The 27,582-nt window shown below is 40.7% G+C and overlaps 2 protein-coding genes across 7 annotated transcripts in view; one reads left to right on the top strand and one right to left on the bottom strand.

Annotated features, from left to right (window-relative positions):
• ncor2 (nuclear receptor corepressor 2) overlaps positions 1-9,116 on the top strand; it is a 143,279-nt gene extending 134,163 nt beyond the window's left edge. For all 6 annotated transcript variants that reach the window (XM_030417952.1, XM_030417954.1, XM_030417950.1 and 3 more), the window contains 5 exons: positions 2,558-2,697; positions 2,804-2,857; positions 3,961-4,164; positions 4,394-4,573; positions 6,186-9,116. In XM_030417952.1, coding sequence (XP_030273812.1) covers positions 2,558-2,697; positions 2,804-2,857; positions 3,961-4,164; positions 4,394-4,573; positions 6,186-6,376 — 769 coding nt within the window. In that variant the 3' untranslated portion in view covers positions 6,377-9,116. The remainder of the gene's footprint in view (positions 1-2,557; positions 2,698-2,803; positions 2,858-3,960; positions 4,165-4,393; positions 4,574-6,185) is intronic.
• An 8,344-nt stretch (positions 9,117-17,460) lies between these two features.
• On the bottom strand, positions 17,461-26,962 carry rflna (refilin A). The gene is made up of 4 exons (XM_030418011.1): positions 26,626-26,962; positions 26,136-26,508; positions 21,377-21,486; positions 17,461-21,265 (listed from the first exon to the last, which is right to left on the bottom strand). The coding sequence occupies exons 2-4, from the start codon at positions 26,352-26,354 to the stop codon at positions 20,932-20,934; spliced, it is 663 nt and encodes a 220-aa protein (XP_030273871.1). The 5' UTR covers positions 26,355-26,508; positions 26,626-26,962; the 3' UTR covers positions 17,461-20,931.
• Positions 26,963-27,582: the final 620 nt, after the last annotated feature.

Raw genomic sequence — 27,582 nt, 5'->3', positions numbered from 1 at the left:
GCCCACTTTTTTAACAGCTCCGGTTCCAGAAGTGAATTTGCCATTCATTTACTCCATTGACGTTTCATAAAATCCTTATATAAAGAGTTTTAGGTCTGGAACCAAGCCAATCAGCTAGGAGATGAATCGTGACCATAAAACATTTAATTTGGCGCAAAAAAATGTTGGAAAACTGAGAAAAAAGCGAAGGTACAAGACCGTGTACATAATTATCTTAAGAGTAAAGGAACTGCTCATCCTATAAACCCTTGCGAATGTAACAGCGACGTCTCTGATTGGTGGAGCTCACTGTTGCCACGTAAATGTTTACCGAACCCGCAAATTTCATGTTCGGGTGAACCCTTAATAAACTCTTCTCCTCATCACTAAATAAACGCAGTAGGTTAGAAAGTGAAATCATGGTCGCTCTGTGGTAAACGATCGTAGAGTTCAGTGTTAGCAGTAACTAGCTAACATGAAATTCGCGGGTTTGGTAAACATTTCCATGGTAACAGCGAGCTCCACCAATCAGAGACGTCGCTTTTACACTATAGGATTATGGGTAGTGTAGTACTTCTCCATGACATCGCGAATAAAACATGTTTTTCTCAAAACAAGATTGATATCATACGGACTTGTGACTTCTACAGGATCATATATCATCGTTTGACAATCTGATAACTCGTGGTAAGTCTACTTTGGATGGTTACGACATTATGGCCAATAATCAAAATCTATATGCAGAATATGAATGGCATTTTCACTTCTGGAACCTCACTGTTGAGCTCTATAGACTTAATTTGGATTCAGGAGAGACGCATTAACTGTATAGTTATTAATATGCAAACTTCAATATTTGTTTATTTATCGCAAGTTATATCGTCATCGCAATATTGAACAGTGTTATCGCACATCGCAGATTTTCCTCATATCATGCAGGCCTAGTCCAGACCCAGATGCCATCCTATCCAGACCTGGACCTATTACTTATAAATTATCGAGAAAAATTAAATGTGACAGAAAGTTTGTTTTAACTGGCACAGCTTTTCTGGCCTTTACAACAGGAGCAGCCCAGTTGCATGTGTTGGAAATCACTCACTTGACGCCAATCTGCCAAACAAATACGTGTATCACGGTAAGCGCTGTAATTAGAGTCAGACAGATACACACAGACAACATGAGACAGCAGTCAGTGTGCCCCAACACTCACCCAATGTCAGCTGGGATCTGCTCCAGTCCCCCTTCAACTCTGCAAAGGATAAGTGGTTCACATATAAGCAGCTACATCTGGATAATTTTGTTTGCAATCTCCAGTGTTTCCCCCAGTACTTTTTGAGACTTGGGGGGGGGGGGGGGGGGTAATATTTATTTACTGTAATATTTATACTTATGTCATAGACTACTTAAGGAATTTTATTTTTTTTTTCCCTGGTTGTAATGCCCTCACACAGCCATCTTGAACTCCCCCGCATGGACTTGGAATGAAGATTCATCTAATATTGTAAAGAAATACTATTTTTATTATTTGTTTCAAGAGAGTAGTTATCTCACTTAAGTCATGTAGCCTACTGTGTCGGACACAGATGCGGATCAGGTCGTACGCCTGGAGAGGCGGGTCGGGTTTTTTACGACTGCCATTTTCAAGGCGTCACTTATCATCAGTCATTATTAGCGACACAAATGATAAGCATTTATATTTCATATGAGCTCATTCATGCATGCTTGCGCCCTCCCAGGACTCCCATTCCCCACGCTGTCTTACTTTCAGTTTTGAAAATTGCGTCCGTCCAATTTTCCCTCGGACGTCGGTATCAATTTATAGCGGGTCGGCTCGGGTGCGGAATGTAATTTGTGCTACTGTCGGAAAACGGGTCGGATGCGGTGACCCGTGCAGGACTCTGCTCTAAGTGACCATTTTAATCCTCTAGCTAATTATCAAGCTAAATATCCAACATGCTAGTTAACATCAAAGATTGTGGTGGAAGACGGTGGTAAAATATTTACTTTCTCTAACACTGGATTTATTTATGCCTGAATTTTTAAGGTGTGGCGGCTTTTATTTTGCCGTGGCGGTGCACCACAGTCAATTACATGTAGGGGAAACCCTGATCTCTCTTTGAGGTGATTGCACTTCACCCTCAGAGAAAGGGTGAGGAGCTTAAAAACCAAGTGGAGTATCTGCTCAAGTGCATCATAAGTGGCAATAGTTAAACCAGTCTTATGTTTTCTGTTTGCTTGCTGCCACCACAACCAGGAAAAGAGTTTGATGAGGGAATAATATGGATATAATACAATATAATTTGATTTGTAACCTTAGTTTAAATCACTGTTGTAGCCCTGCAAATTATGTTGGCAGACATGTTAATGATAACTTGCTGATTCGATATGCCAGTTACTAAGTTTGAATGCATGCAGAAGCAGTGCAGACCTCCTCTCTCTACAGATTCTTACAAGTCAACATTTTGCCATCTAAAAACCCATAACTATAATATACTTTAAATATGTTAATTTCTCATACCTTGGTTTGTGGGTGTATGCATGTGTGTGTGTTAACCTGGCTCTCCTTTCCCTCCTGCAGAATGGGCTCCCGTTCCCCTCCAAATGCCTCCCAGCCTCCAGCGTTCTTCAGCAAGTTGACGGAGAGCACATCAGCTATTGTGAAGTCAAAGAAACAGGAAATGATCAAGAAAATGACCGTGTCAAATGAGACTGATTTCAGTAAGTCTGACCTCAGAATAGAAATGAGTGTGGAAGGAAACTGCAGATGTGATTTTATAGAGAGGCTCTTAGGACTTTTAAAAAGAAACGCTGTTCCCTCTTTCAGATTCTGGTCAGCCTGGAACAGAAATCTTCAATATGCCAGCGTCTACAGCTGCAGGTAATCTTTTTAAACCTCATCAAATATTAATTTGATTTAAAGTGAGAATAAATGTTTTGGTCAAACACAGTAGTGGATGTATGACTGCAACACATACCGATTTAATGTGGTAATGGAGCAGCACTCTGATGGTGGCTTTTTAGAAGAAATGGAAGTCGAGATGCACTGATTAATCAGCCAGGGACATGAACCGGCAGGTTTTCAGATGGTAACTGCTTTTGTTTTGTTTCTGTGAGTCCACCCAGACATGGAGCAGAGCAGAGGCAGTTTATGGCAAGCTGTGTTGTTATTTTGATCTGTTGCTCCTATTTTCCTTTCGTAAACTTAAACAGTGTTACTGAAGGTTAGGAATATAAAATAAAATCATGGAGGCTCTGTGGTCTAAACTAGAGCAGTCAACCAGTTTGCAGTGAATAAATGCAGGTAATGGAGCACTTCAATACGAGATTTGTTTCCGTGAACGAAGGTCCTGTAACCTGGTGCAGTTATGGAGAAAGTTATATAATGGTGTTTTTTAAGGAATACACAGTTACATTTTTTTCATTGAAGAAAGGTCACAGAAATGTTTGTGTAATCTGTCAATTATGCATCTTAGAAAGAAAGAAAATTGGATTCAGCACGACAGTTTTCCTTGGTGAATCTTTAAATGGAAGGAAAAATAACGTTGGCAGGTTGTCATTGTTAGACAAACTGCTAGTGTACACACTGCAGCTGTCAGTTGTTTCATGAAGACTATGCACAGAAAAGCTGGAAATAAATCAGTCACATGTAAATATATGAACAATATCCTGTTAACTGCAGGCAACTGAACATTTAGACTGAAATGTACTGCTGTCCAAAGCCCCGCCATGTAACGATTTTCTCCGTTCCAGAGAATTGCTGCACTTTATAATTTTGTAATTTATAAAAAATGTATTTTGTCTTTCTGCTCTCTTGACCTCTGTTTTGTCTCGGTTTACTTTCTTTCTGCCACTATTCCCTGCTGTGGTTCTGGGATTATTATTACTGTCTCTTCCTCCTCTTCTCACTTGATTTGTTGTCTCCTTTTGCTGCTTATTGCAATTACCTTCACTTGATTCTTTTGACCTTTCTTCCTTTCAAAGGACCAGTGAGTGTCCGTACCCACCCAGCACCAGAGACGCCTGGTAACTCAATAGGCTTGGAGGCCATTATAAGAAAAGCCTTAATGGGCAAATATGATGATCAGTCTGAGGAACGCCCTCCATCCAACGCTGCTAACCAGATGGGCTCCAGTGTGTCTGGTATGCCTGCAGCTGAAGGTCGTGCCGAGGACTTTTTCTCTCAAGGTGCAATTCCTCTTTCTCTCCTTCTTATATAGCAGGTTATTATTTTGTTAGTTCTTCTATAAAGCCTTTTGTAACATCAAGCACTACATTTTTTTTACTATTCAAGACAAACACTGAAGGACTCTAATGCACTTCAGTTAGCTGTTATGGCAGAGCAGGCAGGTTAGAATAAGCAGCTCTGATGGAGGTGTTACAGTGTCGGTTAAAGCTCTGCCTCCCCTGGTTGCAGGTGGGGTAAAGTCCTCAAAGGGCAACGGGCGCTCTAATGGGAGGAAGGCCAAATCTCCAGGACCAGGCCTGTCGGGAGGGGAGAGACCGTCTTCTGTGTCCTCAGTCCACTCTGAGGGAGACTGCAACAGACGAACCCCTCTTACCAACCGCGTCTGGGAGGACCGGCCTTCATCCACAGGTAGAAACCCCTCTGATTGATTTTACATTTACTGATTTGATACATTTTTGGGGGGAAAGTAGGACATGTCGTCACAGCAGATGTTTGTGAACACAGTGTGTGTTTCAACTGGTCCACTTATTGAACCAGTAGCCTCTTTCACACTGCCGTTTGCATGCGGGGATCCTGTGCCAATTCTCCGCTCCGGCGCTGATCCGCCTCTGGAGGTAGTATCGGGGCCGCATTATTGGTGAGTCGTCCCAGTGTGAACGGATAAGCCGGAGGCGCGGAGCGAGGGCGTGTCGGTCTGACAGTCTGGTAACTGCACAGGTCCTTCACTCAACTAAATACAGAGAAATGTCCCACAAAGCAACGTTACAGGACCGAACAAAAGTAACGTCGTAACTGTCTTTAGCAACTTATATGAGGAAAACAAATACCACAGCTGTACGTGGAGAAGCGTCCGTCCTCCTGTCTGTCCTACCGACTCTTTGTCACATTTCTGCCCGAAAAACAGAGTCTGTCACCGGCAAAAAACTTTAACTCACCGAGTATTTGTGATGAAAATAAATCACCGCGACCGTCAGCCCTCTGGACCGAGACTTAACCGAACTTTCCCCCAGAAAACAGCCTCCATCCCCGCGAGTGACAGAGTCAGACAGCGTCCTGTTTACTGATGGTGATTATGTATAATTATGTAATTTAGCGCGAAAAACTTAACTCCGTCACTTTCCAGGTGGGTCAGGATCTCAATCACTACACATTATAACAGCATCTATATGATTATAAACTGTCCGCGGGTTTAGATTAACAGGGGAACACCTGGGGAAACACCGACGTCATCAACATGACGTGTACCGTCACGCCTCTTTAGGAGCCGCAGCGCTGGCTTTCTGTGTGAATTACACACGTGAAGGCGGAGATGCTTCGCTCTGTGTGAATCGCCATCGGCGGAGAATTGCCGAACCACCGCTCTGGAGATAATGCAGAGAGGCTGTTTAAAAACGGCTAGTAACTACAATATCACTAGACTCCCTTAACAAATTGTACTGTTTTGTTTGTTGTTACCAAGGATAAACTAAAAAAAAACTTGATGAAAAGGCTATGATCAATTTTAAATCATTGGTGCCGTCTTGTAAATTTAGCATTAAATGCAACACATTAAGTTGTTTCATTCCGTGTGATGTACCAGCGGTTTGCTTCTGTGTCTAAAGTGCTTCTTACCAGCTATCATGTCACAGCTGTGAATTCACCATTTACACAGAATTTATGAAAGAAGACAACATTTTGTTGATGGTTAACATGTCAAATTTTACAAATACACTAGGCAGTAACCAATATAGACTACTTATTTGTTACATGTGGAGAAAAAGTCCCCAGACTCCCTTAAAAAAAAATCTCTCAATTTTGTGAGTTATTAGTTAGAATTTCACAAAGTTTATAAAGTTTCTCCTGTTTCTGACAAATTCTTCAGTGTTTAGGACTAGTTGTAAATGTTTTTTCTTTGTGTGATAAACATCATATTTTTTTGTACCAGTACAGTATATGTTTGTTTTTGTGTAGAGCAGGGAAGTGAGATCCACATGTTAATGCTAGGTGTGAACTGACACACAATGATTCTGTCTTTCTGTAGGTTCAACACCAACTCCCTACCCATGTAACCCATTGATAATGCGTATCCCTAGCGGGACGGTTTCCGCTCCCTCCCCCTCCTCTGGCCAGCCAGGGGCCCCGGGTTTAGGGCCAGGACAGGGCCGGTCCTGGGAGGATGAGCCCAAGCCTCTGCTCATGTCTCAGTATGAGACCCTGTCTGACAGTGAGTGACCCGAGAGTCTTTCGTACCACAGGAACCGCTAACAGTCAACCAACTCTGCTGCTGCAGCCACACACACACACACACACACACAATTGCTGAGGTATCTGCAGACCTACACCTACCATTCCACTCTGCATTTCCTCCTTCAGTCATCAAGCAAGTATTCTCCTAACCTCCTGTCACACACCTGAGACACCGCACAGGACAAGCATGAAGACTGCTGCTCTGTGTGTGTGTGTGTGTGTGTGTGTGTGTGTGTGTGTGTGTGTGTGTGTGTGTGTGTGTGTGTGTGCACTTATGTGTTATGCATTCACTCCAGGACTGCTCTAAAGGACAAATCACTTTCTTCTTTTGTTTTTTTTTTTATCTTTACTACTTTTCCTCACTGGCCTTATCAGTACAGACACATTAACGTGCACCTTTTGAGTGCAGCACTCTAATGTGCAGACAATTGTGTGGATGGGACTCTGAGACTGGTTCTGGCCAGGAGCTGAATGAGGGCTGCTCTAGTGACAGATTTGGATCTGACCTTAGCGCAGCGGCCCGCACAGTGATGACCCTCTCACATTTCTTCACGGTGAACTCCAGGTGCAGGTGGCCTGTGCACTGCTGCCACAATACAAATACGTGTGAGGGAACGGGAGGAGAATTAACATCTTGCTTTTCTTATTTTGGTTATTTTGCTCCTTTAAATTCAGTCCAGTCCTGTGTTTGAAACGTGAGTTGAGACCTTTGGTATACTTAAATGGTGAACTTTTGATGGTGTCATTTGTTGTCTATTATCTGCAATGATGTATCTTTTTTGGGGTGGGGGGCAGAAATTGTTATGCGGGGGGGTCATACATTGGTTTACAGGGTAAACATGCTGTTCATTGCTGATGTCATATATTAGGGAGGATCCTGAGGAACGGCGAAGGCCTGTTGACTTCAGGCATCCATGCAGGGAGATGATTTGCCAGATGGATGGCACTGAAAGAAGTGACACTTTCTCACTGTTTTTATATTAACTATGTCCGTGTTTGTTGGATATGAAGCACTTAGTTGTTAATCTGTTCACAATGGCATTTCTAAGAATCTGTATTTTCTGGGACAGGTGAAAATATCGACTCCTAAAAAGCATAGAAGCCCCACTGTGGCGGGATCCTTTAACACCTCTGTTTAGTTTTGTCTTTATCGCTCCCACACTCAAAGCGACAATCACATTTTCGCAAACGAAGACTCCCCCGCTTTGAGCAGATGCAGACCAACCTTAAAGCTGCTTAAAAGCAAACTCATCAGCATCACTTGGAGTTTGTTTGCATTTAGGACAAAAAAAGGCCATCTCTCTGTGACCCTTGGTCCATGTCAGCGTCAGCTGACCTACATAAATCCCATCTGGAAACTGTTGTGATGATCTAACCTCTGACCTTTCACTACCTAGAGTCGGAGCAGAGACCAAACTCCTCATCCAGGCTGGTTTTGTACAGTTATGAGATATTCCTAGTGTAAAGTGCCATTTATTTTAAATATACAGTACTGAAGTTACTAAGTGACGCACAATTTTCTTTTAGCCCCCCTTGACAGGGTTTATACTGTCCACGCAGGGAAATCTAAAAAAAAAAAACAACTAAAAAGCAAATGAAACGTCCTCTTTTTTTAAAATTTGTGTGTGCATTTTTTCTTTGCTTCCAAATCCATCATAGCCTTGGTTTTTAACTGTTTGACGCATGACGGTTCTTTTTAAAACGAGCTGTATCACAGGATAGCAACAAACATTTTCTTCTCTACAGGACCGATGACATACTTCAAGTGTCCTTCATTGCATCCCCCCGGTCAGAGGAGGTCGAGGGGAAGGCATTCGAAAGCACTCTGGTAGTTTTGTGTAACATTACTTGACATTTTCTCACATTTTTGCCGCAGTATTTTAGAGGTCACCACCTCTGTAAACGGTGTGAAATGTTTCCAGCTTGTGAGGGCTGTCCTCTGAGTACTCTGCTTTGAGTTAGTGTGGTGGTTTAGAAAGACACACCCCTCTATTTGTAGTCTCAACACAAGCATGACTGTTATAGGACTACCTCCTCTCCCTCCTTGACTCATTCAGCATGCCACACCTGCAGAAAGCTCAGCCATGTTTTTGGACTTTCCTATCAGGTCTGATGTCGGGCTAAGAGAAAAATACAGCAAGGCTCTGTTCATCAGTCTCTTTGCGTGTATATCATTTTTCCACTGATGAAATATAAGAATGTGATGGTAAACAGACTAAGCCATATCCAGCTGTTCCCTTAAACCGATGACGGACTAATGTGTTGTTTTTAAAAAGTATACTGAAATGATTTTTAACATGCAGCCATTTTGTTTTTGTTCTTACAGATCGTTCTGATTTTCTTTCAAGTCACAAATCAAAAATAATCATTCTGGAAAGATAAAGATGATTGCTGATGTGCTTACTGTCCAAGCGTGGGTGGGGGGGTTGGGGTCGGTCGGTCTGTGGGGTTGACATAAACAGTACATTGTTAAACCATTTTGTGCATAATGACTTTTTTTTTTATCATTACCCACTGTATAATAGCAAGGATTGTATATAAAACTGAAGAGATGTAAATATTTATGTGGCTTGCTTCAAGGTTGGTATTCAGAAGAAAAAAAAACGAAATATTCACATGGTTAAATTCTACATGCCCACCAGCAAGCTCTGTGGATAGCAGTGTAAAAATGAAAAACAAAAAAGACACTGCCTTAATGTTTAAATAAAAAGCTTATTGCCATTAATGGTCTCAGTGTCATGTTATTTATTACCTTGGTATCATTGTTAAAGTATGTAGTTTTTCTCGTACTTAAGTATGCGTTTTACACAATGTTCTGTACTTAAAACCTTTTGTAACCAATAAGGATATCCATGCACAATCGGGCAAATGAAAACCCTGACATGTGGATAAAAAACAGCAGGCCCAGATTTGGAGAGGTGACCATGGCCACTGAGCTTAACGGCACAGGTAGTCCATGGCAGTTAATTTGTCACAAATTAGGCAGAAATACAGAAAAATAGCAACTCTGAGAGGAACCCTGGAGAGGGCAGTGAAATACAGTCTCCTGGAGAAAATGTGAGGGTGGCATCAGTGGCAGATTTAGTAATTTAGCTGTCTCTAGGGCCCTCTACATCCTTTGTTCTCCCCATTTTTTAGTCCTTACTAAGACCTACTTGTAATGTCTTCTCTTCCAGCTTGATCTTCTCACAATCATGTCAAGACATCTAGATTTAAAAAGATCTTTAATTGGTTGTCATAAAATCTGGTCTTCCAGCAGGTTGTTTTGGACTAATTGAATATAGGGAACTAATTTCACTATAGGAGTTTTACGTTTGACTTTTATGTGAAGAATTCTTTTCCTGGTGATCCAAAGACAGTTTTGCCAGGATAATCTTTCTCAGTTCCATTGTTTCTATCTGTGAAATCATGTGGGACAAAAAAAGGAGGATTTTCTTTTCATGTGAGAGACGGAGTGAAAACATTTCTGAAAAAAAAGTAAAAACATTAGATTTTTTTTTCACTCGTTTGAGTCATTGCCCTGAAAAAAAGAAAACAATTTAGATCAAAAGAAAAAAGGAGTCAGTTTCTGATCTAAATTATTTTCACTCCAGTGTTTATGACTTTAGAACTGCTGGAAAAAAGCTTTGCCAGGAATCATCTTTCTATGTTACTTTCCATCTATGAAAACATTTTTTTTTTCCATGTGTGAAACATTTTTCTTCACTTGCCTTCGAGTTTTCTCCTGATGTACGAGAAACCATTTTCACTCAATTAAAAAAGATATCATTTTTCGCAACAACATTCCACCTGTGACACTGACAGCAGATTAGCGGCAATTATAACATGTTTCTCACCAAAAGAAAGACATGACAGTCATGTGACAACCTGCTGACACACAATAGATGTATAGTGTGTTTAGTGTGCACGGAGAAAACTCCACTCATATGCAGTAAAGCAAGATGCTTCTGAAATAAAATTCAAAGACTGACTGACATTTGATATGCATTGTTACTGGAAATATGAGTTATGATATGTTGTTTATAATTGAATAAGTTAAGTGGTTGGAACTAAAATTCCTACCAAAAGTACCAAAAAAAGGTACCGTTGGGTATCGGTATCAAATTCCAGCTACCAGTATCGGTTCAAATGTGAACAGTACCCAGCCATACTGTACAAACATGACAACTTTTTTTGGGGGGGGGAAGAACAACAATTCTCATGTGTTTTGACAGATGGAGAAAAAAAATTACAAATTAGATTATCTTGGCAAAACTGTTTCTACCAGATCTCAAGTCATCAACACAAGGAGAGATCAGATTTAGAAATTGGATCGACAGAAAAAAAAAACTTCACATTCCGCTCAGGGCCTCCTTCCACAACTTCTCCAATGTTGGCAACAGCAAGCAGGCCCTATCAGGAGATTCTGTCTTCTGTCTTGTGTTACTAAAGTGAGAATACAACACACAAACCAGTGTAAGGTGTTTATGCAGTGGTAACCAAGTACATTTCCTGAAGTAGTGTACATGAGTGCACATTTGACATACTTCACTTGAGTATTTCCATATGATGCAGCTTTATACATTTCCTCACAAAGCTGAAAAAAGGCTCTTTTTCCTGACATTCTATGGATACGCTGTTATCACAGGATAGCCACAATATTAACATATGGTGATCTTATAGAACATGTTGCATTGCTGTAGATTAAACCAGCCAACAGCAGATAAAGTTGGTAAAACGAGCTCAACCTCAAATGTCTGCAGTAGTCAAGTGACACATACAAATCAATGTAGCAGTAATATTAATCCAAAGACACTGACATGGAATATTTTTTACTGCACAATGAGAAATTTTACTTTTCATACTTAAGGTACAATTTGCTTACTTAAAAACCTTTGACCTGAAGGCTGGTCAGGTTCACAGGCTTGTTCCAGATCACCTACACCTTGGCTGGATGTCGGATGAGCATGGGCGAGGTACAAAGCTGTGAACAATTGGGATAGTTTCCCAGCAGCCTTCAGTCAGGAAGTCACAGAAACACTTACATCCTGTTACATCTGAGTCCGACCGATTTAAATGTCATCAGAGACATTGATCAGTCTATGCACAGTCTTCAGTTGTTGTTAAATTAGTTGTATCTTTTTTTTATTTCCATTTCCTCTGAAAAATATTCAAAATTCCAAATTACCTGAGGGAAGTTTTGTGCCAAATAAAAAATACATACATTTTAAGTATCAACATGTTTGAAGGACCATACCAGTGTTACATGTCACTGTGTATTGTCAGCACTAGTGCAGTGCCTGTAACAAAAGTGTATTTCTATAAAAAAGTGGGAGGTTAAGGAGCTTTTTCATGGACGGCCAAATGAGGCTGTGTTTGAAGGTGGGACGTCAGGGATATTTAGGTTTGTTGTGAAATCCGATATTCCAGGGTATAATTGGCTGTTTTTGACTATTTTTGATTTTGCCATTATATTTCACCTTAAAAACTATTTACTTGGTGTCATTATTTTATATGTAACTATTAACATTTAAATGCAGGCAATGCTCAGGTCTGCCTGTGCTCCTTCCAGCTGAATAAATAGCTGGACTGCCTGCTTCACATTCAGCTTCTCCTCATTCTGACTCATTAAACAAAAAACCGACTCCACTACACACTAAACACACTACACCAAACACTACATAACACACTAACTATACACTCCAAACACGCTAAATGTCACACATCTCTCAACTCTCAATATCGCTGTCTACACACCGACCGTCGTTGCCTGTCAATCATCCGCCTAGGTCCCTCCCACAACTTCCTGTTCCTCAACAACCAAACTTGCTGCTTGGACACTTTCGTGACAAAAGCCCGTTTTTACCGTTTCTTCCTGCACCAGACACAAAGCAAACGTGACGGCAATGTTCGCGAAAAAGCGTGGCGGACATTATTTACCCTAGGTCCGGTTTTGGACATGCCGATGCGTCCGGTCCGTCGCCTCGGGAGGTTGGCCGTGTAGCTAGCGGCTAGCTACACATGAACATCCACAGATTCCGATTCCACTTTGTTGTCCGCGCGTCTCCGGATCTCCTCAGACCCGAACAGACTCGGGCCGGACTCGTTTAATCTCATTAATCCACAACAGTCAGTTTAGATGCACAGAACAGAACAGAACAGAACAGAACGGACCAAACCGCCGGCAAAATCCCGGTCCAGCTCGCGCCGCTGCAGGTATAAATCCGCTTGTTTCTTCAGGTATGTCGCTTGAGCTCTGCAGTGATTGGCTCTGGTGCGCACGTGGCCACGGTGTGCAGTGATTGGCTCTGGTGCGCACGTGACTGTGGTTGCTCTGGTGGACAATGCTCGGCGGAATTTGTAAAGCATTTATGAAATAATTTATTCACGGTATCATTGCAGTCCAAACAAATGCTTAGATGCACACCACTGAACCACGCAGCAGCCATGTTGAAAGTCTCGGGTCAGTGTGATCCTGATCCGCAGAGATATTTGACCAACAGACACATACACACACACACACACACACACACACACACACACACACAGACAGAGATTCCTTGTATTTATAGATAGATGATTAAAAATAAAAAGTTTTCTCTTTGGCCTTAGTCATACGTATTTTAACAATCACAGCAGGTTTCATCGGCATCATTTCTCCGGCTGATTTAAACGGCTTTTCTACACTCTGCTCAAACAGACAGGTAGCACAGAGAACATGGTGGTACTTTTTCAGAGATGGAGCCATCACAAAAACACCATGTGTCAGTCATGGCGGCCATTTTACTTTCTGCCATAACTGAATTATGTATTTTGTCTCATATCTTCTGAACCAAACATGATGGTGTAGAAAAGGTGATGTATAACCCAATGTTTCTATGGTCGAGGATTAGAAGGATACCATATACTACATCATAAATTATACAGATTGACAGTTAATGGGGAATTATGCTAATTGAACTGGATAATTCAGTGATGTGTCATAAAATCTTTCACTTTTTCATGGAACATGGAGGTGTGCGTCAGCAGACCGGAGAGTGCGGGTGGGAGTGTGCAAGTGGCAGAAGACGACAGGTAGAGGTGGAGCCAGGTTGTGGAGGGCTTTGTAATAATGGTAATAATAATAAACTTTATTTGTATAGCACTTTTCTTAACAAGGTAACAAAGTGCTTTACAGACAAGAAATAAAAACACAGTAGATGACAGGTAAAAATTACAATAAAAACAACAAAGTAAAGAAAAGTGCAATTTAGACAAAGCTGCCCTTGACAAGACATAGAAAGTGGCAAGAGCTGGGAAAGAAAAAACAACAAAGGGATTAAGAAGTTAAAAAGGCTTTACGATAAAAGAAGGTTTTCAGTAGGGATTTAAAGGAGGCTAATGATGTTGCCTATCTAATCTCAAGAGGAAGTGAGTTCCAGAGACTCTGGCCCTAATGGCAAAGGCCCGATCACCCTTAGTCACCAGCCGGGATCTAGGGACCACCAGTAGGGCCCCATCCACAGATCTCAGTGTACGTAATGGGACATAGGGGACCAGAAGATCCGAGATGTAAATAATGTAGGTGATGATATAAGAAGTTTGTTGTGGACACGTAGTAGAGGTTATGAAGGATGGGCATGATGTGGTCACAGGTGAGTGTGTCAGGAATTTTATTGTTAACCTGAAAGAGCCCTGAGCCTTAAAAAAATGTTTTGCAGGGATAATCTTTTTTCTTCACTTGCCTATCAGGGCTACAGATTTAAAGAGTGTTTCTACCTTACAAAAAAATAAAACAGCATAAACACTATTCATGTTTTGTTTGTTTTTGGCTCTTTTGGAAAAGTAGATTCATTTTTTTGTTCCAATGAATAACTAATTAGTACAATTTGTCCAGTTTTGACAGAGAAGTTAGTAAAACATTGCCCAAACACTTCCCTAGTTGTCTTTGTTACGGCCTCTTCCAGTATCTATGTGTATCTGTGTTGTGCATCTATGGGCGCGTTCAAGTTGACCTCCTGCTGCCTGATCACATCAGCGAGATCTGCTGGCGACAGCAGGGGCGGGGATACACACGCTGCTATGAAGTCGGACACTCTCTCTTCCCGTAGACGTGACGTGACGTGGCTGAGCTTGCGGTGTTTGCCTTCTTCGTCGGCGAAGAAGTGGAGGAAATTGAAATTCCATTAATGTTTGATTACAATCAACAACGACTGCGATCAGTTTTCTTACCTGATGCTATGGGAACTTTGCTGGCCTTTTTCTCATATTAATCTCCTTCAGAAATTATTCAATTTGAGATGTTCAAAATATTAGTCAACCAAAACATTTGGGCTGAGGGAATAGAGCAGTGGAACTGCTGCTGTGTTGCATGCAGACGACCGGGGATCAAGACCCGTATCAAGCCTGTATTTTTGCAGAGGATGTGTTCATCTGATTACTTTTATTTACATATATATATATATATATATATATATATATATACACAGTTCATATTTAGAGACAACAAAATGTGACAGCTTTGTCACAATAACAACTTCAAATTTGGATACTTTGTAATTACTTCACTTCAAACGGTCACACAGTGGCGCATCAAGAGTAAATGAAGAGCCTAAATGTTGTCTTACTGTAAATGATCATGTTCTGTTTTCCTTGTAATGTCACCATTAAATAAATTTGAACTTTGTCTATTTGGTACATTATAGTAAGTCTTGCACAATAACAATACAATTACAACAGTTATTCATTATTATGATGACAACTGTGCTTAGGTGCATCATGATTAAATCACAGCTGAGGGGAATTTGCTGACTACATTTAACAAATAAGCATAACTATAGACACATAAGATGATGCATTTTCTCATAGCAACATCACAATGAATTAAATACATTTCACTGAATGAATGAAATACAATAATCAGAACAAATGACTGAATCAGATGCATTGTCCCGCTGCGCCATCTCATCACACGCAGAACAGCTCAGGATAATTCTTTGTATTGTTAATGTGACGGGAACAGAAAGGGTTAATTAATAAGAGTGGATAGTACAGATAACACTGGACACAGCAGTTAACCACTTCTCCATCATCACCACAAGCTGACAGAACTGAGCAGTTTATAGACGACATCTTTCAGGGTTGTTGCGTTACATGAAGGATTTTATAGGTTTATTCATGGTGACTATCCTATAGGTGCGGCCACATAGCTGCTACTTATCTGAAAGTATTTGATATTTGAGTAGAAAAGAGGCAGAGGCCTTATGGATATGGAAATTCATCGAAACACACGTCATATACGTCAGCGTAGATGAGAGCCAATTAGGGCAAAGTCCTGACGTCATGAAGGTGGGTCTGGGGTCGCGCAGTACCTGGAGAGCAACTGCGCGAATGCTCTGCAGCAGCCTCGCTCCCGCGATAACTTAAGGTCATGTGACATCAGATGCGGAGCAGAAACCACTCCCATCCAGGTCATCGTGGACACATTTTAACCAGCATGCATCACGATTTATGCAGCGCTGCGCAGCGCTGCGCAGCACTGCGTGATCTTGAACTCGCCTAATGTCAGACTAAGCAGGATGTGGGATCCCTTGCTGAGGATTGGCTGTCACGAGACCTGCCTACTTCCTGGTTCTGCCAGTGATCTGATTGGTGCGGCGTCTGGCAATCTCCTCCAACCACCTACCACCTTCCAGACCGTCCCTCTGCTTAAATAGTTGCCCTCGCTGTGATTTTGGCCCTTTTGACCAACTGGCCTTGTGTGTGTGTGTGTGTGTGTGTGTGTGTGTAGTGCTCTTTGAGTTTCCTTTGTGTTATCTCAAACTTGTGAAATTGCGGTAAGGAAATTGGGCAAGGTTTCTAGTGGGGGTTTACTGATACCAACCTGACACCTGTAGTATCTTGATGTTAGAGACGCTAGGTTTAGAGGGTGCTGCTTATTTTGTATTTTCTGATTATTGTTGACATTGAGTAATTATTTTTGGAAGTGGCTAGTAGTTATCTCTCATTTTGGAGAGACCTCTTTAAGTTATATTTATTTCTTTGAGTTGACCAGCATCCAACATGCCCTTTCTCCTGTTCCTTTTTTGAATTCTGCAAATAAATAACTTGTTATTTTACCAAAAACATTCTGGTTTATGTTGCTTCCCTTTTCCCCATGAGCCGGGTCGTAACAGTCTTATTTTTTTTTCCTGTTTTTCAAGCTCGGCCATCTGAGACCAGAGCAGGTTAAAAACAGATTGCCTCCTTTCTTTAAGGCCATGAACACATACAAGTTCATTTTCTAGCTATAGATGTTGAGGTCCTACACCCGCAAAATCCTGATAAAGCAAATCAACTGGGTTTGTAAGTGTTAAACTCCAGCCCAGTCGGGCCTACCATAAAATGTTTGCATTTAATGTTTTTTGCAAGACACTGATACATTCACATTTGTACTTCTTGTTGAAACTACCTCACTGACATTTCTAAAAAATTACATGTTGAGAACCTGACATGGCCTGTCATTTGTAAATGTGAAACCACAGGATAGTTTTAAGGAGACTTTCCAGCTGCGTTGGTTAAGACAGAACGAAAACTTAACTAAAATCACATGAATGAAAAGAATACAGTCATGCCATGCCACAGGAGTGTAGTAGAGACGTTTCAATCAGTTCATCAGATCAAACTGTTTTCATTCTTTTCATTCACTTGGAGACACTGCCGTTTGTGTTTGTGACAACCAAAGCAGGTATTTTAATCCAAGACATGATCTTCTCCTAACCCTAACTAAGTGTTGTTTGTGCCTCAGCCTAACCACCAAAGTTTCAACATATCGAAATGTAAAGTTGCAACATATCAGTAGTCTGCAGAAACATACACTGCCAAGATGTATTCCGCTGATTGGGTTGTACATTACAAATAATAAATCCCTCAGCTTCCTTCAATGAGTGCATGCCTACATTCCATGAATTATTGCCAATAAAGTTAAAAGTGTGAATATTGAGCTGAGCCGAGAACGTGAGACCCGTCACTCTGTGTTGGACAATTTCCTTATTCTTTCAAAGCAACACAATTAAACCTGTATTAGTCAGGCAAAGATGAAATTAAGCAACCATTGTACTGAACACAACATATTCAGGGTTTGGGTATAGCTTTTTTATTCAATTAGGATACACATCTTTTTAAATTATTTCCTTTGATCAGAACAAGAACGATGACTGATGTACAAAAATATAAAGAATTATGAAGTGCCTCGATGCCACATATACAACAATGAAATTTTACAGTAACAAAGTCAAGTGTTAGAAAACACAGAAGTATCTTACATAAAGCAACCATAAACTTGACACCCACTGACTTACTCTCATCATTCTCTGACACTTCACAGACCATCAACCATAGCAGAATTCTTCATCATCTTCCAAAGAACTTCCATCTTCAGAACAATATCTTCATCTCATTTATCATTTTTCTTTCAAAAGAGCAGATCTGACTTTTCTCCTCTTGTCCTTCTCTTATTTCTACGTTCTCCTCTCATTAAAAAGCAGTACTCATCTTAACGTACTACTGATGCATCACCTCAGCTTTGTGCCTTCCATGTCTGTCCAACCATCACACTTTAACCTGGAGAGTGTTTCAAACTCTAAAAGCAACACGACTGCAAGCCAAAGATCATAAATGAAATGTCTGAAATACACGTTTGCAATAAAATAAAACTGATAATGAAGAAAATGTGAGGTAAAGTCTGAAGTTTCAATATTTGCCACGTATAATAATATATAATTGCTTGACAAAAAAAAGAAAAGACGAAAACTAAATTTTATATCTCCGACAGGGAAAACGATGTTTGGATTAGAATCTGCTTAATTTGCTGATCGTTGAAGCAAACTGAAACACTGCGTTGCAGCAGCTATTCATGGCTTGAACGTGTGTTCCTTAGGTGGACATTGACACATGACTTAATGAAAGGGGGTTGCACAGTAACGAGTTCTTAAAAAGAGATGTTTTTGATAAACTAGCTGACCAAAACAAGCTGATCAAAACAAGCTGACAAAGCTAATGTAAGCTTGCTCACATATGACTCGTTTAGAGTGAAGCGTTAGAGTGTTAGTATGTAATCTGGTTAAAAACATTTTACTCTCCACTTGGGCAGATTTTAAAGTTAAATTTCACTAAAGTTAAATCAAATGAAAGAGCATTATGATAGTAATGTCAGACTTAATGACCACATAACGTTAGCTACGTTAGCATCACATGTTGCTTTAAAACCAACACTGAAAATCACATATTTCTCAATTCAAACACTGTTAATCAAAAGTATTAGCAACCAAAGTACTTAAGTTAAAAGTGTTACTTTCAAAATAAAACTCACATTTTTGGAAGTTATGCTTCCATTTGGAATGCTACCACTGATTCAGACACTAGTCTTTACTAGAAAGAGGCTCCCAAACTGTTTCCTTTGGAGGGCCAAAACTTAATGGTGGACCACAGGTAAAATGCAGACACCTGCTGTAATAAATAGAATTTTATTGTTAACTTGTAAAATTGTAGGCTGATGTACAGAAGCCCTGAAAGAGCCCTGATCCCTAAAAAATGTTTTGCAGGGATAATCTTTTTTCTTCACTTGCCTATCAGTATTTAGCTCCCTTAACTAACTGACTTCCTGCAAGTCTGCAAATGTCATTTGTCCCACCATCTTCAGATTATGAAAAATAATAATTAGTTTGGGATCCTACAGATTTAAAGAGTGTTTCTACCTCACAAAACATAAAAAAGCATAAACTGCTATTCATATTCTAATTTGATTTGATAATTTGATTGATTTACAAATAGCTGGTGCCGCTCAATCCTGGAGAACTATATTTTGAACACTGGTTCAAAAAGTGAAAGGTAAATCGTTGCAAGTTCTTGTTTTTTCTGTTTGGTTTCGGCTCTATTGGAAAAGTAGATTCGTTTTTTGTACTAATGGGTAACTAATTAGTACAATTTGTGCAGTTTTGACAGAGAAGTTAGTAAAACATTGTCCAAACACTTCCCCGATTGTCTTAATTTTTTTCTTTTTTTGACACTTTCCTGTTTGTCATGCTCCACTATCTGAGACCAGAGCAGGTTAAAAACAGACTGGTTCAAAAGCACGATTGCCTCCATTCTTGAAGGCCATAAAAACATACAAGTTCATTTTCTAGCTATAGATGTTGAGGTCCTACACCCACACAATCCTGATAAAGCAAATTAACTGGGTTTGTAAGTGTTAAACTCCTGCCCAGCCGGGCCTAACATAAAGTGTTTGCATTTAATGTTTTTTGCAAGACACTGATACATTCACATTTGTACTTCTTGTTGAAACTACCTCACTGACATTTCTAAAAAATGTGTTATATCAGGTTCAAATTACATGTTGAGAACCTGACATGGCCTGTCATTTGTAAATGTGAAACCACAGGATAGTTTTGAGGAGACTTTCCAGCTGTGTTGGTCACGACAGAACTAAGTGTTTCTAACTAAAATCACGTGAATGAAAAGAATACAGTCATTCCATGCCACAGAAGTGTAGTAGAGACATTTCAATCAGTTCATCAGATCAAGCTGTTTTCATTCTTTTCATTCACTTGGAGACACTGCCGTTTGTGTTTGTGACAACCAAAGCAGGTATTTCAATCCAAGACATGATCTTCTCCTAACCCTAACTAAGTGTTGTTTGTTCCTCAGCCTAACCACCAAAGTTTCAACATATTGAAATGTAAAGTTGCAACATATCAGTGGTCTGCAGAAACATACACTGCCAAGATGTATTCCGCTGATTGGGTTGTACATTACAAATAATAAATCAGGATGTTTTTTTTTCTCCGAACTTAATAATTGCTGCAGCTCTTCAGCACCTCCTAGAAACCAAACAAGAACCTCTTTACCAAAGCACCCTCAACTCACAAAGTATTCAAATATCTTCTTTTTTTCAAACATTCTCAGGCGATCTATTGTTTCTGTACTGCCATCCTTCTTTTGATTAGACTTCAGACTTTATTCTAGAGACACTCTGGTTCTTATTGAAGTAAACAAGCCGCTGGTTGAATGTGTGTTAATTAAAACTGTTAAAAGCATGTTCTGTTAGAGATAAACTGTTCAAACGATATTTGGTCCAATTTTTCACATGCAGCACTGAAATCCCCCCCCCCCACGTCCACAGAGAGGACTGTGACATTAAGATCACAAGTGCAATAAAGCCATGTCAGAAAGCTTTGCATTGGCGGAGAATCCACGACACGCACCGCCTTGACTTTTCTCTATGTACACAGACAATCTGACTGTCACCTTCACCGAGGTTACAATCCAACCTGAAGGAGAGCAAAGGCCACCAATTTGTCAACTTGTGTTTTAAATAAGACATTAACCATTGAGGAGCAGCTTTAAACTGCCAGAGGACCGACTCCCTTTTTAAAGACTGCATCAGTAGAAAGTCTAAATACACTGAAGGATTCCCAGAGTTTCCTCCATGGCTAGTAAAGATGAACACATTTTTCTGATGGGCTCCAGGTATTTCTCTTTCATCAGGGGCCTTCCTGAGCTCCTCGTCCTCCATAACATAATAAGATGAGCAGCCTGCAGCCCTACAGATCCTCTGTGTAGATGATGCGGGGACTCGTATCCTCGCTCGACTCCAGCTGCACTGTGGAGACGAACCAGCGGCGGGAGCCCGTGGCGTTGTAGTTGAGCGTGGTGCGGTAAGTGTTCTTGGCGCGTTTCGGGTAGATGATGGTGGTGCTCCGGTAGCTGATGGGCTTTTGCCGCGGCTCCAGGTACACCTGAGACTTGTAGCTCCTCCAGGTGCAGTTTTGCACCGCCACCACTGTCTCGCTGAAGGAGGTGGCTGTGGGGACGGGGTTGCAGTAAACCTGGTCCTGGTAGTGCTTGTCAGAGTCGTACTTGACCTCCGAGTTGCACCTAGAAAGGAGAAGAAACACATCATAAAGTTAACACAAGGTGGCAGCATTGACAAGAGAATATTGCAGGAACTTGGCTCCATAGTCTCTTTAGGTGTCAGAGCTCTCTTACTTGATTTCCTGCTCTGGTGTGGGGTTGACCTCGATGCTTTCTCCGAAGAACACAGGATGCATGCGAGTCTTTGGGTCAGTTCCTGTGGAGTTCAGCAGCAGGTAGGGCAGCTGTGCAGAGGAAACACAAGAGTCACCATCTGAAAATATCCATGCAGTAGTGTTCTTAACCCTCCTGCCAACGTGTCCATTCAAGGAATTCCAGTAAAAGATGCCAGCGTGTTGTGAAAACACATCAGTCCCCACCCTCTGCAGGAAAACAAGTTCCCTGATGAGAACATGCCTTGTCAATGGCGAAATAACTCCTACCAGAGTAATAATTAGACAAGTGTTGGTGGTGAATCTCTCTCTCACTGCAGCTTTAGCTGGCTTGGACACGTGTGACCCTCGCATAGCCTGTCTGCACTGTGTATTAAAAATAGCCCTAAAGAGGTTGGTGCTACAGTATTTACTGCAAAAATCACAGATATGAGTCTCAGGGGCAGCTGATGGCCTGGCTCTCAGGAAAAGATAAAAGGTGATGTTGAAGATTTTCTTTGTGCCTCCGAAGAGGTCTCATCTGAACGACTTATATATTTCATGACGAGACACTGAGCCCCAAACTGCTCCTTGTGGCTGAGTGTGTGTTTGAGAGGTCATTACCCCTGATGAGCAGGTGACCTTACATGGTAGCCTAGGCCACCAGGGTCTGAATGGGTGAATACAGTCTTAACGTGGTTGAAAGGACTATAAATGCGATATATAAATACAGTCCCTTCACTGTATGTATTGATTTGTATGTGAATTGTCTTTTCTTCGCACATTGGAGCACCTCTCTCTTCCTAGGGTTCATCCTCACCTGGTCACTAGATCACCTGCTGTTTCACAGACTTCCTTAAAAACAAGATTTTAAATTATGTTTTTCCATGCAATGATCAAGTTATACTTCGCCGTTATTTATTAATTTTATGAAATATTTTTTACAAGGTGATGGCCTCTTGTAATCTCATCTGGGAGGGGACACATATTGACATGAAACAGAAATAAAAATAAACTTAACTGAAGGCCATTATCACAGGTTCTTGGGCTTCAAACATTATTTTGGTGATTGATTCCTTTGCAGATTAACTACTTGATCAATTGGTTAATTGTTTTGGTCTGTAAAAACGGTGTTGCAGGTAATTATTCTTGTCTTTATCAATTAATCTGCTAATTATTTCCATGATTAATTGAAACTCTTAGTTTACTGTCATGATTGATAATCAATGGAAAATTAATGTTCTTCTTTGATCAGCATTTATTACCGATTCCTTTTTTCTTGTCTGATCAATAGTTCAAACACTTTTTAGTGAAAACATTTGCAGAATAATTTTGTAAAATTCTGTTTACTTTTTCACAAACTCACTATTTGTTGAAGTTTTATGAATGATCCAAAAAACCCTGTTCAGAGGAGACAATGCAGGTAAAAACCCAATTTTTTTCATGTTCTGGTCATTTTGGGCTATTTTGTCTCCATACCTTGTCTCTCAGACTGGTGGAGAGAAAATACCCAAAATACACATTTAAATGTTTATTTTAGTTTATATTCTGTTCATGACACTCATGCAAATCAGTGCATATTTAATTAGATAATACCTCTTTGCTCATCAGAAAGCAATTTGTTTCGTTGAGTTATCTGTAATTAAAATACTTACTCCATCCAACATTTTTTTGTCTAAAAGTTTTACAAGAAGTTCACAAATCTTTAAGGGCAATTTTCTCAAGATGAGTTTTTATCTCAGACTCTGAGCCATAAATCTCCACTTCAACAGCATTTAGTACACCAAATGTTCCAGTTTTATTCATATTATCTATATCCTGAAGGTTTTCACTGAGGGGTTTGTCCTCATATCAGTCAAAGCCATGTGAAGTGAAACAAGGGTCTGGAAATGGATGCTAATTAATGAATCTTTAACTAAATAATGCCTCATTTCCAATCTTCCAAATTTCTGAAAACTTGCAATATGAAAAATATTTGTCTTGATGTAAATAATCGATGGGGGAAGTTTCACGGTGATATCTGTTAGTTATTTTTTACTCTATTCACCTGCAGTGTCTGGACAAACACATTACTGTGGGCTCATAAGAATATTGATTTTCAAAGGATTTGTTTACACAGTTTTTTCAGTTCTCAGCAGTGTAGCTACAACACCAGATGCATTAGGTTTACCTCATGATCCACATCTAACCATATGAACCGTGTTTGTTTTAGTCCTGACCTTTGACCTCTTAGCTGCACCAATCAGAAACACTGTCACACACTGAAACAAAGTTATAACTGTGTGTCTAAACAGTGACCGGTCTGAATCAAATGACACCCCGACCACAACTCCAGCTACTCTCACATTACACAGGGGGCTGCTGTCACATGCTGCGGTTTGGCTGCAGTGAAGCGCACATGCCACTACAGGAGACGAGCAAAAACAGGCCAAGGGCACAGCAGAGCACCGTGTGGAGCTTGTCTTACCTACAGACCACGATCATCACCACACACGCGCAAACATACACATACACACACTGTCTAAATGGTGCAGCTGCCAATTTCACCACACAGAACTGAAAATCTGCAGGCATTCGTCTGCTGCTCCTTGACCTAAAAAAACCCACTTGATTTGACTTTCCTCTGCTGCTTCGGCATGGAGAGCATTCCAGGTATTGCGCTCTGGCAACTTGTGCGAAGCAAACACTGGTGAATGGAGGACAGGTCAGCTCCAGGCAGTGGATCCCCCAGTGTGCACACAGAGCATGAATCCCCCCTGGAAGCTAATTTCTGCCAAGGTAAATAAAATAGTCTGCAGCTGAGTGACCCACACAATGTACAATGCACAATGTGAAGCTGCAGAGACAAACACCTACTTAAACACACCTTTTCCAACTGGAAGCCTCTGACCTTATATCTTAGGTTTGCGTTAATGTGAGAGCATCAGCGAGGCAGATTTAGAAGAAGTCATGAGATCTGTCTCCTGTGTGTCCTCATGTTGATTCCACTGACACTTGAACGGTACCCTTCAATAGGACACAAGCTGTTACGGATTACATGAGCACACTTTTTAATGCTTCTCAACCTTACGTCTAACATGAAGTATAAAATGGATCATCCCACATCTGTATAAATTTGACCCAGGTTTGAAAACAGACTGTCTAAGTGTTTATCCATGTTTAATTTAGAAGTGAGAGGTCATCAAACACATATGCAGTGGGCTGCTCCCACTCTAACAACCCCCTGCAACCCGAAATAGAACTTGAGGATTGTTCTTTGGTGCCACACAAAAACAACACAAAAATAGATTTGGAAAGAGAAAAAAAACGGAGCACATATATGCCTCCACTTGTCAAGCTCACAGACGTCTAAAAGCTCCAGATCGAGAAGTTTTATTCTTTCCACTCACACGGGCCCACAGACAGAGCAAGCAGCAGCCTGACATGCAGCCAGGGGCCACAGGCCAAGACTCACTGCAGCCAGGACAAAGCCTCTGTACATAGGATCCCCCTCTACCAACTGAGCTAATCTGCGCCTTGCAAACACTGCATTTCTGAGGCCTCCTTCTCACACTGTGAAAGCCACCTGAACCTGCGCAGACATGTCTGCAAACCCAGAGCAAACTGGAAATGATTTTCAATCAAATCAGCCCTGTAATGTCACTGAAGGATCTGCCATAAAACCGGTTTTGGCAATTATCATTAATTTCCATGAACTATATTCTGCATAAAGTAACATGTTATTTAACTGAGGACAAAGCAATATTAGGAATTATTTTTTAAGCCATAATAATGCCTTAGGGTGCACTGACTGGTTGAGTAGCCTCTTTAAATGTTTACTGGAAATAACTCACCTTTAAGATTTGATAATTATATAACACTTCCTTGTAATAAGTGTTAGTTAATAGATTAAAAGGATTTATAAGATGTGTTATAAGTTATGTTTACTAATATTATCGAGTATGTGGAAAAGAGTAAAGACACAGATTTTGTTTAACTGTGTTAAAGGAAGCTTTTGGACAATTTTTTTTTTGACCATATGTAAATGGTAAAGCTTTACCATTTACATATGGTCAAAAAAATGTCAGATAGTGCTCATTCCAGCTGCAAAGGGCTAAAGGTTAATAAATCATTAGTAAGTGTATATTAATCTTAACAAAGCAACATTACAACCTTAGTGACAATGACATAATAGGTATGTTAGTGAGAATGTATGACATAATTGACACGTAATGCTGTCATAAACAGATACGAGAAACTCATCACACTTATCAATGGTCTTCAGCTTCCATAAAAGGTTAACACATTTCCTGTTAATGTGCTTATTAATGTCTTAAAATCTAACATATAAACTTGTTCCTGATGCTATTTTAACAATAATATAAGCCTATTGGCACATAATGTTTAGAGGCATTATATAAGATTTTATATAGGCCTTTTTTCCCTATTAACTAATTGTTTTTACAAGGACTGTAACTACTTTTAGCCCTTGTGAGTTACTGATTGTTGTAGACAATGCGTGAGGGGAGGGAGAGAGAGAGAGAGAGAGAGAGAGCTTCCAGATGTGTGGGTCTGAAGTGAAATCTGTTTCTGGCTAAACACTAAAATGCTCACAGCAGCGTCATCACCATGGGTCTGTTTTAATCCATTAAACCGGCATGTCGGGGAGGCGACTGCCTGACAAATTATTCTGGACACAGAATAGCCTTACAGATTACAATATTGTTCAAATCATGCAGTAAATTCAGAGAAATGTTCCTCACCAGTTTGCCTTCTCTGCTCTCCTTTCTATAATATCCATGATGGCTTTCGACGGGCGTCGTGCAGCTGCCTGAGCGCGACTCGATCAGACCCGGAGAAAGCGAGCAGAAGGGCGGGCTGGGACTGGGGGGTAACCCCGAATCCGGACTGTCGAGTAGCCCTTCCCGGTTCTTTCCTTTCAGGCTATCATCCATCGCTTGTAAATGTAGGTGCCCCACCATTTCTGGGACGGGTCGAGTAAAAACAGCAACAACAACAACAACAACAACAACAAAAGACAGCCCAGACCTTCGGAGTTCTTCTTCTCGAAGCGCCCCGAGTCGCCGCTGTGTGTCGAAAAGAAATAATCCTGGGCGAACTGTTTTTGGATGATTTCTGCAAGCAGTGATGAGCGGAAGTCATCAGAATATATGCATTTGTGCCCGGACACTGTGGACGAACATCCACAGAGTGATTTGAATTCAGCCGTTATTTCTTTAAACGTTACTGTACCTGCGCGTCGTGAAGCGTCCACCTTAAATCCCAAAGGGTATTCCCAACTGGAGTGAAACAATTACACAAACTTTAAGAGAGAAACCATCATCGGACTTGACACCAAAGTGAAGTATAAAATGTTCTTAAAAAACGAAAAAAAGCGCAGCAAAACGCGCAAGAACACAAAGTGGACGGTTCGTGTGGCAGCGGTGTGGATGCGAGCTCCTCCGCTCCGCTCTGCTCGCTCTGTCAGTGTGTACATGTGTCTGTGCGCTCTCCAGTGGAGAGCTCCCCTCTTAATGATCCTGCCAGGCTTTTTTCCCCCACCTGGATCCGGTCTAGCCCTCATGATCTGGATCACTTCCATGTACAACCGAAAGCGGCGTGCGCCCTCTTCTTAGAGCTCTTAGAGTAGAGCAGAATCCCTCCTCAGAGCACTTAGGAATATTATTATTCAAAATATTTGTCAATTCCTTAACACATTCATTCTCCAAAGATGATAAACTTATAAACTCTAAAAAATTATAAGGACTGGTAGACTTTCCAAAGCAATAGCGGGACAATCCCAGCCCAGTGGCATGATGTTTTAACGTTTATGCAAACCAGTATGTGTAACCAGTAGTACGCTATATTTACATTTCTGCAATATATGTGCAATACATGTTGGGAGTTGGTGGAGTTACTGCTAAGAGGGCTTCGAGTGTATGCAATTGGTGATGTCATTTTGACATTTGTAGGTATGAGACCACTGGATATTCTTTAGCAGACCTCGGGACAATTCCCAGCCATGTTTGGGGTGACTAAATAATGATTCAGAAGAAGTTTGATTCAAAATCAATGGAGTAGAACATTATATGAATAAATGATAATATACCAATAACCTGCTCAATGTATGGGCAAAAATGGTCAGCCAATTCTGGATTGCAAAACAACGTTTTGAGTGTCTTAAATTGATTAAAAATTAATCTCAGCGCA

This window comes from Sparus aurata, chromosome 5 (genome assembly GCF_900880675.1).
Source record: "Sparus aurata chromosome 5, fSpaAur1.1, whole genome shotgun sequence".
Taxonomy (NCBI): Eukaryota; Metazoa; Chordata; class Actinopteri; order Spariformes; family Sparidae; genus Sparus; species Sparus aurata.
The sequence above is the reverse complement of the archived record's forward strand: the minus strand, read 5'-3'. Positions and strand labels throughout refer to the sequence as shown.

Bases quoted from the DNA above. Each gene is read 5' to 3' on its own strand.
- rflna (XM_030418011.1), bottom strand. From the start codon at position 26,354: ATGGTGGGGCACCTACATTTACAAGCGATGGATGATAGCCTGAAAGGA. The intron at 21,487-26,135 runs GTGAGGAACATT...TCCTCTGCACAG, and splicing joins AGAGCAGAGAAGGCAAACTG to CTGCCCTACCTGCTGCTGAA. The intron at 21,266-21,376 runs GTAAGAGAGCTC...TCTCCTTTCTAG, and splicing joins ACACCAGAGCAGGAAATCAA to GTGCAACTCGGAGGTCAAGT.